Source organism: Melanerpes formicivorus, unplaced genomic scaffold (genome assembly GCF_026170545.1).
Source record: "Melanerpes formicivorus ecotype bairdi unplaced genomic scaffold, bMelFor1.0.p_v2 SCAF_9, whole genome shotgun sequence".
NCBI lineage: Eukaryota > Metazoa > Chordata > Aves > Piciformes > Picidae > Melanerpes > Melanerpes formicivorus.
The window spans coordinates 24,829,627-24,844,974 of record NW_027142361.1 but is presented as its reverse complement, the minus strand read 5'-3'; the positions used below and the strand labels follow the sequence as shown (position 1 = coordinate 24,844,974).

The 15,348-nt window shown below is 48.5% G+C and overlaps 1 protein-coding gene across 2 annotated transcripts in view; it reads left to right on the top strand.

The window, feature by feature from the left end:
• The window catches only part of SLC24A3 (solute carrier family 24 member 3), a 412,136-nt gene that overhangs the window by 390,629 nt on the left and 6,159 nt on the right, over positions 1–15,348 (top strand). For both annotated transcript variants that reach the window (XM_068143236.1, XM_068143235.1), the window contains exon 16: positions 15,274–15,339. In XM_068143236.1, coding sequence (XP_067999337.1) covers positions 15,274–15,339 — 66 coding nt within the window. The remainder of the gene's footprint in view (positions 1–15,273; positions 15,340–15,348) is intronic.

Genomic DNA, 15,348 nt, shown 5'->3' with positions numbered 1-15,348 from the left:
GGGGATAAGATAGGAGCAATTTAATAACACTAATAAGCAAACAGCAAATAGACCGCGCGGAAGCAAAGAAAGCAGAGAGAGAGATGTTAGTCTCTACTTCCCATCAGCAGGACGGTGGTCGGTCTCGGGAAGCAGGGCTCTCTAAGCTTGATGGTTCCTTGGGAGGATAAACGCCATGGACGAATCCCCAACACTTCCTTCTTTCACGTCCTTCCTATACCTGAGCTGACGTCATATGGTATGGAATACCTCTTTGGCCAGTCTGAGTCAGCTGGCTCAGTTGTGTCCCCTCCCAAGATCCTGCCCACCCCTCAATGTACTCCTGGGGCAGGGAAATGTTGAAAGGACACAGCTCGGATACCGAATTCAGCCGTAGCCAAAACACTGCTGTGTTATCAACTGTTGCTGCAAAAAACCACAGCACTAAAACGATGCTGTGAGGAGAATTAACTCCACCTCAGTTCAACCCAATACATTACTAAATCACCAGAACAGACTGGCATCAGCTGGCTTAGGTGCAGCCTGGTGAGAGCATGAAGAGCTGCAAGGTGCTGTTTGTTATACAGGGAGCCCTGATGGTGTGCCCGGCACCAAGGTCAGCAGAGGCGAAAGAAGAGGAAGTGTCTTCTGCTCCCTGAGGTTCTTAGTGCTGAGCCCTGGGCTGCTCACACAAGCAAGGCCTGGTTGCTGTGTGGTGGTTCACAGGCTCAGGCCAACCTGCTTGACCACTAAATGTGACTGTGAGTCAGAAGCAGTAGGTAATGTCTGATCTAGCAATCACAATTTAGAACTGCTCCTAGAGAATAGAATAGAATAGAATAGAATAGAATAGAATAGAATAGAATAGAATAGAATAGAATAGAATAGAATAGAATAGAATAGAATAGAATAGAATTAACCAGGTTGGAAAAGACCTTCGAGATCATCCAGTCCAACCTATCACCCAACACCATCTAATCAACTAAACCATGGCATCAAGTGCCTCATCCAGTCTCTTCCTAAACACCTCCAGTGATGGTGACTCCACCACCTCCCTGGGCAGCACATTCCAATGGCCAATCTCTCTTTCTGGGAAAAACTTCTTCCTAACGTCCAGCCTGAACCTCCCCTGGCACAGCTTGAGACTGTATCCTCTTGTTCTGGCACTGGTTGCCTGGGAGAAGAGGCAGTCTTTGTGGCATCTCCTGCAAAGTAGGAGCTCCTCAAAGCCATTACAATTCATGGATTCATAGAATGGTTTGTGTTGGAAGGGACATTAAAGACCATCTAGTTCCAGCTCCCCTGCCGTGGGCAGGGACACCTTCCACTAAACCAGGTTGCTCAAGGCCTCATCCAGCCTGGCTTTGAACACCTCCAGGCAGGGGGTGTCCATGACCTTTCTGGGCAGCCTGTTCTAGAATTTCTTTCTAATCTCCAGTCTAAATCTGCCCTTCTCAAGCTTCAATCCATTCTCTTTCATTGTGGTAGAACTGGATGCAGTACTTCAGGTGGGGTCTCACCAGAGCAGAGGGGGAGAATCCTCTCCCTGCCCTGCTGGTCACACTTCTCTTGAAGGAGCTCAGCACACAGCTGCCTTCTGGGCTGCCAGCAACCGTTGCTGGCTCATGTTAAATTTTTCACCATCTGACACCTCCAAGTCCTTCTCCTCCAGACTGCTCTTGAGTCACTCCCCACCCATGTCTTATGTATGGAAGGAGACATTTGTGAGGCAAAAAGAGCTTGCTTGCTTGTGATTACTTTTTCATATCTTCTGAAACAATTACCACCTCCCCAGAATGTTTAATATAAGAGGAGTGTTGGCAAAGCTAAGCTTTTGCTGAAAGCAGAGAGTAAACGCATTTTAATAAACAAGCTGTTAAGGCAGTGATAGCTTTTGTGGAAGCCAAAAAATTGGATTGTGTGATTTGAGAGTTAAGAATTGCCTCCTTAGAGCCCCCTCCAGCCTTATTTTTCTGAAAGTCTAAACACTGGGGGGGCTTTCTCCAGAGTGCAATATTTCTGTCTGTAACATCACTGTGTCTCTTTTGTGTGAAACTGTCTGAGTCAGGATCCCCTGTGGCCGGATTTTACTCCCTGTTAATGCTGATGTAAAGAGTTCTGGCACGTTACCATGCATAGATGGGGAAGAGGATGTGCTACCTTTGACTCTCCCTTTGTCCACCTCTGTGCCAAGGTGGGCACGTGTGTGGCAGTGTGGTGTCCTGCTCAGCCACACGTGGCCAAGTGGCTTCTCACAGTAACCAGCCAAGCAGCTGCTCCTAATCCGGAGGAGATTTATGGGGCTTTATTCTGAATGTGAAGAGCAGTCTCACTGCTAATGGTGCTTTCAGCTGCTTTAGCACCCTTCATAGGATGAGCTTCTGTTTGAGCCTTCCTTGAACTCCCTAAGGGCAGGTGGGTGTTTCAGAGCCCATTTTACAGATGGTGCCTTTAGATTTGAGGTAGGCAGAGAGCTTTGGCTGAGGTGCAGCCTGGAAGCCCAGGGCTGCTTGAGAGGCTTGAATATATTGAAAGCATTGTCACCCCAGGCCCTGGTTGCTGTCTGGTTTTGTCATGTGCCTGGCAGAAACCACGGGAAGCTACGTGCAGAATCAGGACTTCTTGCTAAACAAGTTCACTCTATGAGATAGTGCCTGAGGGGGAAAAAGTTCAGCTTGTGATCTGATAGATAAGACAGGAAAAGAGCAAGAGAGGACCTGTCAAAGAGAGATAAATGGACTTGTTGGAGGTCATGCAGTAGGTAAGTAGCAAAACTGGAAATAGGTTGTGAATGTCTTGAGACACACCCTGGTGCTGCCTTGCTAAATCTCAGTCATTTTGATTAAGTGACTGACTCTTTCCCAGGCCTGTGGTTGATGGACGTTCCATCTTATTATTTACTTTATTCTTCCTTTCTTCTTGCAAGAAAGGAATGGCAAACCATCCTTTGCTTCTCAGGCTGCATCTTGGAAGCATCTGTCACCACCACTTCTGGTTCTGTGCCTTGCATTTTCCTGTAGGATGTAGGTACACCACAAGTGGAGCCTTCAGGGCAGAAGAGACTTTAGGCCAGGCTGAGCAGGGGGGGCTGTACCCACATGAGGTGATGTAGGAAGCTGGCACACCAGGCGGTGCCACCATCTGCTCCAGAGCGCTGGTCCCTGACCTCACTCACCCTGTCTCCCTTGTGTGTATCTCTGACCACAAATGAGGGCTGTCTCAGTGTGATCATCAATGTGCAAAACTGGATTTTTATTCTCTTCCTTCCAGTGCTGGCTGGAGTCAGTCCAAACCTAAGCCAGAGAATGCTCCACCTTGTGCTTCTCCAGGAAAATGTTAGTACTGAGGCAGAGAAGAAAAGGTCCTTCTCTGCACTCACCCTTCTCCTTCAACTCAGTTGTCAGTCCCACAGTTCTTGATTTTGGCCACTGACACCTTTCCCACCAAAAGGCAGATCTAGTTAAGGTCAAAGAGCTTCCACATCAGATCCCTCCTGTTTCTACAATGTCTAATCCCTAACCCAATTACGCTTGTGATTTTAAGAGTCCTTGTTATTTCTGGACACCCATTAGTGTTCAGGCACTAACTCCGCTTTCCTCGATGCTTCCCACTGGACCTTCCAGCTCCCCTACTCAGAGGTCACTTGGCCACCCTCATGCTGTAGCTCTGGCCTTCTGTTATCAACCATAGCTCATCTAGCATGCCAGCAGGACTTTCAGAGAAAAAGCAGCATCCCTGTGGACCAAGAGAGACCTTTGAAAGAGTTCACTTTCTCATCTCTCCCAGCTCCGAGTCCTGGACACGTTGCTGACTCTCTAATCCTGTAAGTATCCTTCCCCACTGGCTCTGGCAAATCCAGAGTGGAAGGACATTTGCTCCATGTCTTCCATCCAATTGCTTCCCTCTGGAATCTCTTTTTGGATGCAGAGCTGTAAACCAGACATCAGCCAGGAGTACTTTAGAGAACAGGAATTTTAGTCTAAGGATTAACTAGCCAGGTTCATTTGTTCACATCAGCATTTGGGGCCACAATCATAGATCTCTCCACCACTCCTCTGCCCCTTAAATTCAGCCAATTTCAGCAAAATCAGACAGTAAATCAGAAGTCTTGGAGACATTGCATTGCTTTTACACAAAAAGGCAGCCAGAGAGAGGAGGAGGAGGAACCCCAGAGGGAACCTTGTTAGGCATAGGAGAATCAAGAGAGAATCAAATGCTCGAGGAACACATCGAGATGGCCAAGCATCACTTCTTTGCAACTCACTGACCAGTTTGCTCTTCACTATGGCAATCTTCAGGCACTGTGATGAATCTTACAACATTAGGACAAAGTGGCCTTCATCTCCTCACAGCCAACACCTGTGTGTCTGTTCCCTGCCCCATTCTGCCCTGGAGTACCTGCATATGGAGCATTTTAAATCCCCCAAGAGAAGAGGGAGGATAGGTTCAATGGGTCTGTCAGTCCCTGGGGCAGACACTGAGGTCAGTAACAGGACAGTGACTCTGGATGTCTGCAGGGGTCCCTGTTTTCCACAGTATCACCCTTCACTCTAGGTGTTACTCCTCCTGCTCTGGGGTGCCAGACCCTTTGCAGCTGTCACATTTGCATCTGGAGCCTGACCTGTTGATATCCCAGCAGCAGCAATGCAGCTTTGACAGTGAGTAATTCTGATCCCAAAGACCTGCAGGAAAAGATCCCCCAAACAAGGGACCTGCAACTTTTTTTAAGCCAAGGGACTGGAAACATAACAGAGTCTTTATAATATTCCTGAATTAGGTAATTCCTCTCATATTTGGACTCTGGGGCAAACCCAGTTTGAATATTGTCAATAGCTCCTTGTTTTCCCTTCAGCAACTTCCAGAAAAGAACTGGAGAATGGAATCACTTTGTTTTCCATTGTTTTTCCTTTGCTGTTTGGTTTCAGCCTCTGTTCCTTATTGCCTGCAGGAGCTGTGCTGGGAATAGCTGGAGCTGGCATCTTTCTGTGTGCTCCACAAGAAGCAGGGAAGATAGTGTCCATTCAAATTCAGACACAGAAGGTTTTGAACTTGCAAACCTTTCAAGTGTGATCAGTCAAAACAGTGTCTTTATGCCTTGCTATAGCCACCAAATAAAAGCCAAACCTCAAAGGAGAGTTTGGGAATGTTGATATTTTTTCCCTCCTTGCAGTATGAGGAAGTACTTCATCTATTTAGAATAGAATAAACCAAACCAGGTTGGAAGAGACCTTCAAGATCATCGCGTCCAACCCATCAACCAATCCAACCCACCCAAATAGCTAACCCATGGCACCAAGTACGCCATCAAGTCTCCTCCTGAACACCTCCAATGACAACGATTCCACAACCTCCCTGGGCAGCCCATTCCATAGCGCAATCACTCTTTCTGTATAGAACTTCTTCCTAACATCCAACCTGAACCTCCCCTGGCGCAGCCTGAGACTGTGTCCTCTTGTTCTGGTACTGGGTGCCTGGGAGAAGAGACCAACCTCTGCCTGTCTACAACCCCCCTTCAGGTAGTTGTAGAGAGTGATAAGGTCACCCCTGAGTCTCCTCTTCTCCAGGCTGAGCAACCCCAGCTCCCTCAGTCTTTCCTCATAGGGCTTGTGTTCCAAACCCCTCACCAACTTTGTTGCTCTTCTCTGGACTCGTTCCAGCAAGTCAACATCCTTCCTAAACTGAGGGGCCCAGAACTGGACACAGTACTCGAGGTGTGGCCTAACCAGTGCAGTGTAGAGGGGCAGAATGACCTCCCTGCTCCTGCTGGCCACACTGTTCCTGATGCAAGCCAGGATGCCATTGGCCCTCTTGGCTGCCTGGGCACACTGCAGGCTCATGTTCAGCCTGCCATCGACCAGTACCCCCAGGTCCCTCTCTGCCTGGCTGCTCTCTAGCCACTCTGACCCCAGCCTGTAGCACTGCATGGGGTTGTTGTGGCCAATGTGCAGAACCCGGGACTTGGATGTGTTAAATCTCATGCCGTTGGACTCTGCCCATCTGTCCAGCCTGTCCAGGTCCCTCTGCAGAGCCTCTCTACCCTCCAGCAGATCAACTCCTGCCCCCAGCTTGGTGTCGTCAGCAAATTTACTGATGATGGACTCAATGCCCTCATCCAGATCATCAATAAAGATGTTAAAGAGCACAGGGCCCAGCACTGATCCCTGGGGCACACCACTAGTGACTGGCCGCCAGCTGGATGTGGCACCATTCACCACCACTCTCTAGGCTCAGCCCTCCAGCCAGTTCCTAACCTATCGCAGTGTGCTCCCGTCCAAGCCATGGGCTGACAGCTTGGCCAGCAGTTTGCTATGGGGGACGGTGTCAAAGACCTTGCTGAGGTCCAGGTAGACTACATCCACAGGCCTCCCCGCATCCACCAGGCGGGTCACCTGATCATAGAAGGAGATCAGGTTGGTCAGGCAGGACCTTCCCTTCCTAAATCCATGCTGGCTAGGCCTGATCCCTTGGCCATCCTCTAAGTGCTGTGTGATTGCACTCAGGATGACCTGTTCCATGATCTTGCCTGGCACTGAGGTCAGGCTGACAGGCCTGTAATTCCCTGGCTCATCCAACCAGCCCTTCTTGTGGATGGGCACAACGTTGGCCAGCTTCCAGTCCTCTGGGACCTCTCCAGTGAGCCAGGACTGCTGGAAAATGATGGATAGTGGCTTGGCCAGCTCATCTGCCAGCTCTCTCAGCATCCTAGGATGAATCCCATCTGGTCCCATGGACTTGTGGGGATCCAAGCTGCTAAGGAGAGTTCCAACCACCTCCTCATGGAACATAGGGAAACTGTGCAGCTCCCTGGCTCCTTCTGCCAGCTCTGCAGGCCAGCTGTCAGGAAGACGTTCTGTCCTTCTAGTAAAAATCTACAGACAGCTCTCTCCTGGGGAAGAAGAATTTCCTGTTCTTAAATGAACAGGGAGCTGAGCTTTTCCTTCTATAATTAAGCAGCCTCCAGCTGAGGCCCTTTTTCTGCTCTTTTCTTAAAACTGAAATTACCTCCTCTCTTCCTGTGACTTCTGAACATTCTGCTAGCCTGGGTTGTCCCTGAACAACCTGAGAACACCTATTCCAGGAAAAGCCACTTATCTCTTGAGAAGGCTGCTTGACTGATTTCTACCCTCATTTGACAGATCAAGGGAACATCTTTTTCTTAAGCTTTTCATTGCAGATTGCAGAATCTTCTGAGCTCCTGTGCTCAGAGTTAGAAGCTGCAATAAGAAATAGGGCAGGCTGTGATGACAATCGGAGAAGTGGGAAAAGTTCATCACTTGAAAACTGTATTTCCAAAGCTGTAGGCTTGTAGCCCAAAATCAAATACAGAAAAAGAAAGAATCCCTTAGGAGAAGCGACAGCTGAAATAAGAAATAAGAAATAAGTGAAGAGTATCTCAGAACCACTGAAAGAACTGGATGAGGTTATTTAGTCTGGAGAAGGTTGAGGGGACATCTCGTTGCTCTCTACAAGTACCTCAAAGGAGGCTGTAGTGAGGCCAGTGCTGGTCTCTTCTCCCAAATAACTAGTGATAGGACAAGAAGAAATGGGTTTAAGTTGTGCTGGGGGGGAGGAGGTTAGGTTGGATATTTCTTTCCTGCAAGAATGGTCAGGCATTGGAACAGGCTGCCCAGGGAGGTGGTGGAGTCACCATCCCTGGAGGTCTTCGAGCAGTGTATAGATGTGAAGCTTCAGGACATAGTTTAATGGTCATGGTAGTTGGGTTATGGTTGCAATTGATGATCTTAAAGGTCTTTTCCAACCCCAATGATTCTGTGATTCTGAAACAATTCAGGAAGGGGTTGTAGGAAAACCTTGGCATTAACAGGGAGATTAGACCAGCAGGAATCTGTCACACCTGCTGTTTTGTTCTGACGAACAACCTCTGCTGTGTGCCAATTAGTGCAAGACTATGCAGAGTAGCAGCAAACTTAGAATCATAGAATCATTAAGGCTGGTAAAGACCTCTAAGATCAAGTCCAACCTTCTACCCAATATCTCCATGACCAGCAGACCATGTCCCAGAGTGCCACGTGTACTTGTTTCTTGAACATCTCCAGGGATGGTCACTCCTCCACCTCCCTGGGCAGCCTGTTCCAATGCCTGGCCACTCTTGCAGGAAAGAAATTCTTCCTGATAGCCAACTTAAACTTCCCCTGTTGCAGAAATTATGGATAACCAACAGAACAAGAGGACACAGTCTCAAGCTGTGCCGGGGGAAGTTTAGGCTTGAGGTGAGGAGAATTGAGGTGTGCCTCAATTAAGGCAAGTTCTTTTTATTTAGGTTAATTAATAGCTAATTGTTTTGATGAACATTGGGAACTGGGCCAGATGCCAGGCCAGGAGCATTGCTAGTTAAGCCTGAGTTGAGCACCGTTAACCTGGAGTTAATGCAGCAATACCACTACAAGGGAAAAGTGGTGCTCCTGCTGCTGAAGGGGTTGCTGTGTTTGCTTTGCGAATAGAATAGAATAGAATAGAATAGAATAGAATAGAATAGAATAGAATAGAATAGAATTGAATTGAATTGAATTGAATTAACCAGGTTGGAAGAGACCTTTGAGATCATCGAGTCCAACCTATCATCCAACACCATCTAATCAACTAAACCATGACACTGAGCACCCCATCCAGTCTCTTCCTAAACACCTCCAGTGATGGGGACTCCACCACCTCCCTGGGCAGCACATTCCAATGGCCAATCTCTCTTTCTATGAAGAACTTCTTAACATCCAGCCTAAACCTCCCCTGGTGCAGCTTGAGACTGTGTCCTCTTGTTCTGGTGCTGGTTGCCTGGGACAAGAGACCAACTCCCACCTGGCTACAACCTCCCTTCTGGTGGATCCATGTGGGATCAGCTTGACCTGTGTTCCTGTTATGTTCCTAAAGTGGTTGTAAATAATTAGCATACACTTCTTACTTCTGAGTAATCCTCCATAGCATCTTTCATTGCCCTGAATGACCTTCAAAGAGGAGCCTTGCAGAGAGTCACAGAATTGTCAGGGTTGGAAGGGACTTCAAGGATCATCTAGTTCCAATCCCCCTCCCATGGGCAGGGACCCTTTCCACTAGATCAGGTTTCCCAGAGCCATATCCAGCCTGGATGGGGCTTCCACCGGTTCCAGTGTCTCACCAACCTCATGGGGAAGAACTTCTTCCTAAGGTTTAATGTATATCTGTCCTCCTGTAGCTTGGATCCATTCCCCCTAGTCCTAACACTACCCAACACCCTAAAAACTTCCTCTCCAAGGTTCTTGTAGCCCCCTTCAGATACTGGAAAGCCACAATGAGGTCTCCTCGGAGCCTTTTCTTCTCCAGACTGAACAGCCCCAACTCCTTCAGCCTGTCCTCATAGGAGAGGTGCTCCAGCCCTCTGATCATCCTCGTGGCCCTTCTCTGGAGTCCTAAAAAAGGCAGCTCCAAACACCTCCCTTTGGAAGCACAGTCCTCAGGAAATTGGACACAGAAGCCTTTGGAAGGGTCTTGTGGCCATTTGAGGCTGTGCCTTTAGGAAAAGGGACAGTGCTGGGACACTCTGGCTGAATGTTTTGGTGAAGACAAATGAAAGCATTGATATTCTAAACGAATTTTATTGGTAGATTGGTAGAGTGCAGTTTTAAGTTTTGTGCAGCTGGGATTTTCTCTCAGTTCACTCCTTTCCTTCTCCTTTCCAGCTTGCCTGCTTCTGGGCTCCCTGCCAGAGCGACCCTGAACAGATAAGCAACTAATTCGCATGAGGCCTACTAAGATTCTGCTTTATTAATAATTACCTTTTCTCTCTTTCTAACCCTCTTTGGGAAAAAGGGAGGTAGGGGGAGAGAAGGGGGTACAGGGGGGGAACCCTCCTCTGTCATGGAGGAGGGAATTTTGTTCCTGTATTCTTGTTTTTTTACTTTGCTGTATATTTCTGTATATATATTGTAAATACTGTATATTGTGTATATATATAACCTGCAGTTCATTTTTGCTTGTAAATATAGCATTCCTTTTGCATCTCCAGCTGAGTTAGCTGTGGTTTTTTTTCCTCTTTGTGGGGGAGAGGAAGGTAGGCCTTCTTTTTCAACCCACCACAGGTCTTCTTTCCAAATGTCTGCTGGTTTTGTAGAGGCTAATGATGTAACTGAGAAGCAGTGACTGTACTTTAGGATGAATTCAGACATTTTCCATGCTAAAATTATCCCAGCTGCTTCATTTGCTTCCTTTTCCTGTAAACTCCTTCCCGATCGATGTATTTTGGTGCTGACAGTTTTTACAGATGTTGGCACTGCTCAGGCAGAATTCCTGACCAAAGTCCAGACAGGAATTTACTGTAAAGTTGTAGCTGCCTTTCCTAGCCAGCTGCTGCTCATTTTGGGGTAGCAGGGAAGGTGGTTTTAAGCTTGTATTTTAGTTCCAGACCCTTAGTTTAGAGTTTGTGTTTTCATTTTAGATCAACCAAAATGGAAGTCCAGGTTAGAGAAGAGGAGGCTCAGGGGAGACCTTATTGCTGTCTATAACTATCTGAAGGGAGGTTGTAGACAGGTGGGGGTTGGTCTCTTCTCCCAGGCAACCAGCACCAGAACAAGAGGACACAGTCTCAAGCTGCACCAGGGGGAATTTAGGCTGGATGTGAGGAGAAAGTTCTTCATAGAGAGAGAGATTGGCCATTGGAATGTGCTGCCCAGGGAGGTGGTGGGGTCCCCATCCCTGGAGGCGTTCAAAAAGGGATTGGATGTGGCACTTGAAGCCACGGTTTACTTGTCCTGAGGTGTTAAGGTATTAGGTAATAGGTTGAACTTGATGATCTCTGAGGTCTTTTCCAACCTGCTTGATTCTATGATTCTGTGATAGCTCTCAGGTATGGACCATTCACATTGGTGGAAGCAGGAGAAGAGGAGTAGATGCCTGGGAATGAATAGGATAGTATAGTTTCATAGTTTCATAGTTTCATAGTTTCATTCAGGGTTGGAAGGGACCACAAGGATCATCTAGTTCCAACCCCCCTGCCATGGGCAGGGACACCCCACACTAGATCAGGCTGGACAGAGCCTCATCCAGCCTGCTCTTAAACACCCCCAGGGACGGGGCCTCGACCACCTCCCTGGACAACCCATTCCAGGGTCTCACCACTCTCATGGTGAAGAACCTCCTCCTCACATCTAGCCTGAATCTCCCCACCTCCAGCTTCATTCCATTCCCCCTAGTCCTATCACTACCTGATATCCTGAGAAGTCCTTCCCCAGCCTTCCTGTAGGCCCCCTTCAAATACTGGAAGGCCACAATTAGGTCTCCTCGGAGCCTTCTCTTCTGCAGACTGAACAGCCCCAACTCCCTCAGTCTGTCCTCATAGGAGAGGTGCTCCAGCCCTCTGATCATCCTCGTGGCCCTTCTCTGGACACGTTCCAGCACCTCCACATCCCTCTTGTAATAGGGGCTCCAGAACTGGACACAGTACTCCAGGTGGGGTCTCACCAGGGCTGAGTAGAGGGGGAGGATCACCTCCCTCGACCTGCTAGCCACACTTCTCCTGATGCAGCCCAGGATCTGATTGGCTTTGCGGGCTGCAAGTGCACACTGAGAGCTCATGTTGAGCTTTTTGTCCACCAGCACCCCCAAGTCTCTCTCCTCAGGGCTACCCTCCAGCCAGTCACTGCCCAGCCTGTACTTGTGCCTGGGATTGCCTCGACCCAGATGCAGGACCCTGCACTTGCTCTTATTGAACTTCATGAGGTTGGCCTGTGCCCACCTCTCCAGCCTGTCAAGGTCCCTCTGGATGGCCTCCCTTCCCTCCAGCGTGTCTGCTGCACCACACAGCTTGGTGTCATCAGCAAACTTGCTGAGGGTGCACTCAATGCCACTGTCCATGTCCCCCACAAAGATGTTGAATAAGACAGGTCCCAGGACTGATCCCTGAGGGACTCCACTTGTCACTGGCCTCCACTGGGACATGGAGCCATTGACAGCCACTCTTTGGGTGCGGCCATCAAGCCAGTTCCTTATCCATCTAGTGGTCCACCAATCAAACCCATGTGTCACCAGTTTGGAGACCAGGATGTGGTGTGGGACAGTGTCGAAGGCTTTGCTCAGGTCCAGGTAAACGACATCAGTTGCTCGCCCCTCGTCTATTAATTTTGTCACCTGCTCATAGAAGGCCACCAGGTTGGTCAGGCAGGATTTGCCCTTGGCAAAGCCATGCTGACTGTTCCCAATCACCTCTTCACTATTCTTTTGAGCGAGTAGTGACTCCAGGAGGATCTGTTCCATGATCTTTCCAGGCACAGAGGTGAGACTGACTGGCCTGTAGTTCCCTGGTTCCTCCTTCTTGCCCTTTTTGAAGATGGGGGCAATGTTTCCCCTTTTCCAGTCTGTGGGGACTTCACCAGACTGCCAGGACTTTTGAAATATAATAGAGAGGGGTTTAGCAACTTCATCTGCCAGTTCTCTCAGTACCCGTGGGTGTATCCCGTCGGGTCCCATGGACTTGAACACTTTCAGGTTCTTCAGATGATCACGAACCTGATCTGCACTTACAATGGGCAGTTCTTCCTCCCCGTCCCTGGCTTTGACTTCCATAACATCAGGAGTGTGGCTAGAGGCCCTTGCAGTGAAGACTGAGGTAAAGAAGTTATTAAGTACCTCAGCCTTTTCCTCATCACATGTGACCATGTCACCATTTTCCTTTCTGAGGGGGCCCACACCTTCCCTAGTCTTCTTCTTCCCATTAATATACCTGTAAAAGTTCTTAGTATTCCCTTTAATCTCCCTGGCTAGATTCAACTCAAACTCTGCTTTGGCTTTCCTAACCAGGACTCTTGCTGCTCGGGCAGCTTCCTTGTATTCCCCCTGTTCTACCTGTCCTTCCCTCCACTTCCTGTAGAGTTTCCTTTTAAGTAATAGTGTGTCCAGTAGCTCCTTGCCCATCCAGGCAGGCCTCCTAGCATTCTTACCTGCTTTTCTCTTTGTTGGTACACAGAGCTCCTGGACACAGAGGAGGTGGTCCTTGAATACTGACCAGCTGTCCTGGGTCCCTCTTCCCTCCAGGGCTTTGTCCCACGACACTTTGGCTAGCAGATCCCTGAAGCGATCAAAATCTGCATGCCTAAAGTCTAGGGTCGTGAGCTTGGTATACTTCCTCCTGATTACCCTGAGGATGTTAAATTCAACTGCTTCATGGTCACTGCAGCCAAGGCCGTCTATGAGCCTCACATTGCTTACCAGCCCTTCCCTGTTGGTGAGAACAAGGTCCAGCATAGCACCATTTCTTGTTGGTTCCTCCACCATTTGGAGGAGGAAGTTGTCATCTATGCAGTCCAGGAACATCCTGGATTGCTGGTGCCTTGCTGTGTTGTCCCTCCAGCAGATGTCCGGGTGGTTGAAATCACCCATGAGGACCAGGGCTTGTGACCTGGAAGCTGCTTCTATTTGCCTATGGAGGGCCTCATCTGCTTGGATCTGCTGGTCAGGTGGCCTGTAGGAGACCCCCACAGTAATATCTTCTTCCCCTGTCCTGCCTTTAATTTTGACCCATACACTCTCAACTAGCTTATCATCCCTCCCCAGTTGGAGCTCCACTGATTCCAACTGGCTATTGACATAGAGGGCAACACCTCCTCCTCTCCTTCCCTGCCTATCCTTCCTAAAGAGTTTATACCCATCTATGCCTACATCCCAGTCATGGGATTCATCCCACCAAGTTTCAGTAACAGCCACTATGTCGTGGCATCCCAGCAGCACAGTGGCCCTTAACTCATCCTGTTTGTTGCCCAAGCTGCGCGCATTCGCATAGAAGCACTTCAGCTGGGCTGGCCCTGTCCTCCTCTTGTGCCAAATCCCCTCGGTTTCCACAGAATGTCCTGATGGATCATTCGTGGCTTGCCTCAGGGTAGCAAGTTGAGAGCCCTTACCAGCTCTCCTTCTCTCTACTGCTGGTGAGCTGCCCCTCTGTTTGTCACCAGCCAGCAGGAGACTATTAACCCCTTCCCCCTTCAAATCTAGTTTAAAGCCCTATCAATGAGCCCTGCCAATTCCTGCCCCAGGATTCTTATCCCACTCTGGGACAAGTGTGTCCCATGAGTTGTTTTCAGCTCAGGTGCCTTGAAAACCAATCCATGATTGTGGAACCCAAAGCCCTGTCGATGGCACCAGCCCCTGAGCCATGAATTGATCTGTTGGCCCTTCCTCAGTGTGTCCTCATCCATTGCTGACGTTAGAGGGATAGTAGAGAACACGACTTGAGCCCCTGATCCCTTTAGCATTTGCCCTAAGGTTCTGAAGTCTTTTTTAATAGATTGTGAATAGGATAGAATAGAATAGAATAGAATAGAATAGAATAGAATAGAATAGAATAGAATAGAATAGAATAGAATAGAATAGACCATGTTGGAAAAGACCTTCAAGATCATCGAGTCCAATCTATCATCCAACACCACCTAGTCAACTAAACCATGCAACCAAGCACCCTATCAAGTATCCTCCTGAATGTGCTGAATGAAGCAGTCTGTCTCTCCAGGAATAATATGTGCACAGAGCCCCCTGATTAGTTTGTTGTGGCTCCTCAGTGTAACAGGAAGTATGCTGTGGGGTATCAAAGGAAAACTTCTGGGTCAGAACCTGGCACTGTGTTTCTTCCCAAGCTCTTGTGGCACTGATGCTAGAAGCTGCAGTGGTCTTAGAGACATAGCTGCAAAAATACACTTCCTTCTGCCTGCCATGGGCAACCTGTAGTTTACATTAACATTTTTCACCTTCAGTTATGCAGACTGTCACAAAATTGGCCCTCACACTCTGCAGCAATCCAAACCCTGCAGTTCTCTGCATGCTGAACAGAGGACTGGGCACCTCTCCTATGAAAACAGGCTGAAAAAATTGGGGCTGTTCAGCCTGGAGAAGAGAAGGCTCCAGGCAGACCTTGTAGAGACATTTCAATATCTGAAGTGGACTTACAGGAAGGCTGGGGAAGGACTGTTTAGAAGGGCTTGGAGTGATAGGACAAGGGGCAATGGTTTGAAACTGGAGCAGGGGAGATTTAGGTTGGACATCAGGAGGAAGTTCTTGACAATGAGAGTGGTGAAATACTGGAAGAGGTTGCCCAGGGATGTGGTTGAGACCCCATCAAGCCTGATGGAGTTGGAGGTGTCCCTGCTGCCTGCAGGGGGGTCAGACAAGATGATCTTTGAGGATCCCTTCCAATGTGATGCAATCTGTTAATCTGTGACTTCGCATTTACAACTTGCAGGCCAGGATTGCTGAATTACCAACAGAGAGAAATGTTGTTGCTTGAAGTTGTGACATGGTTTTCTGAACTTCCTTCTCTTCCAGATTCGGTTAAACAGCAGAGGGCTTATCTATTCCGTCGGTCTCCTGCTGGCTTCTGTTTTTGTCACAGTATGTATA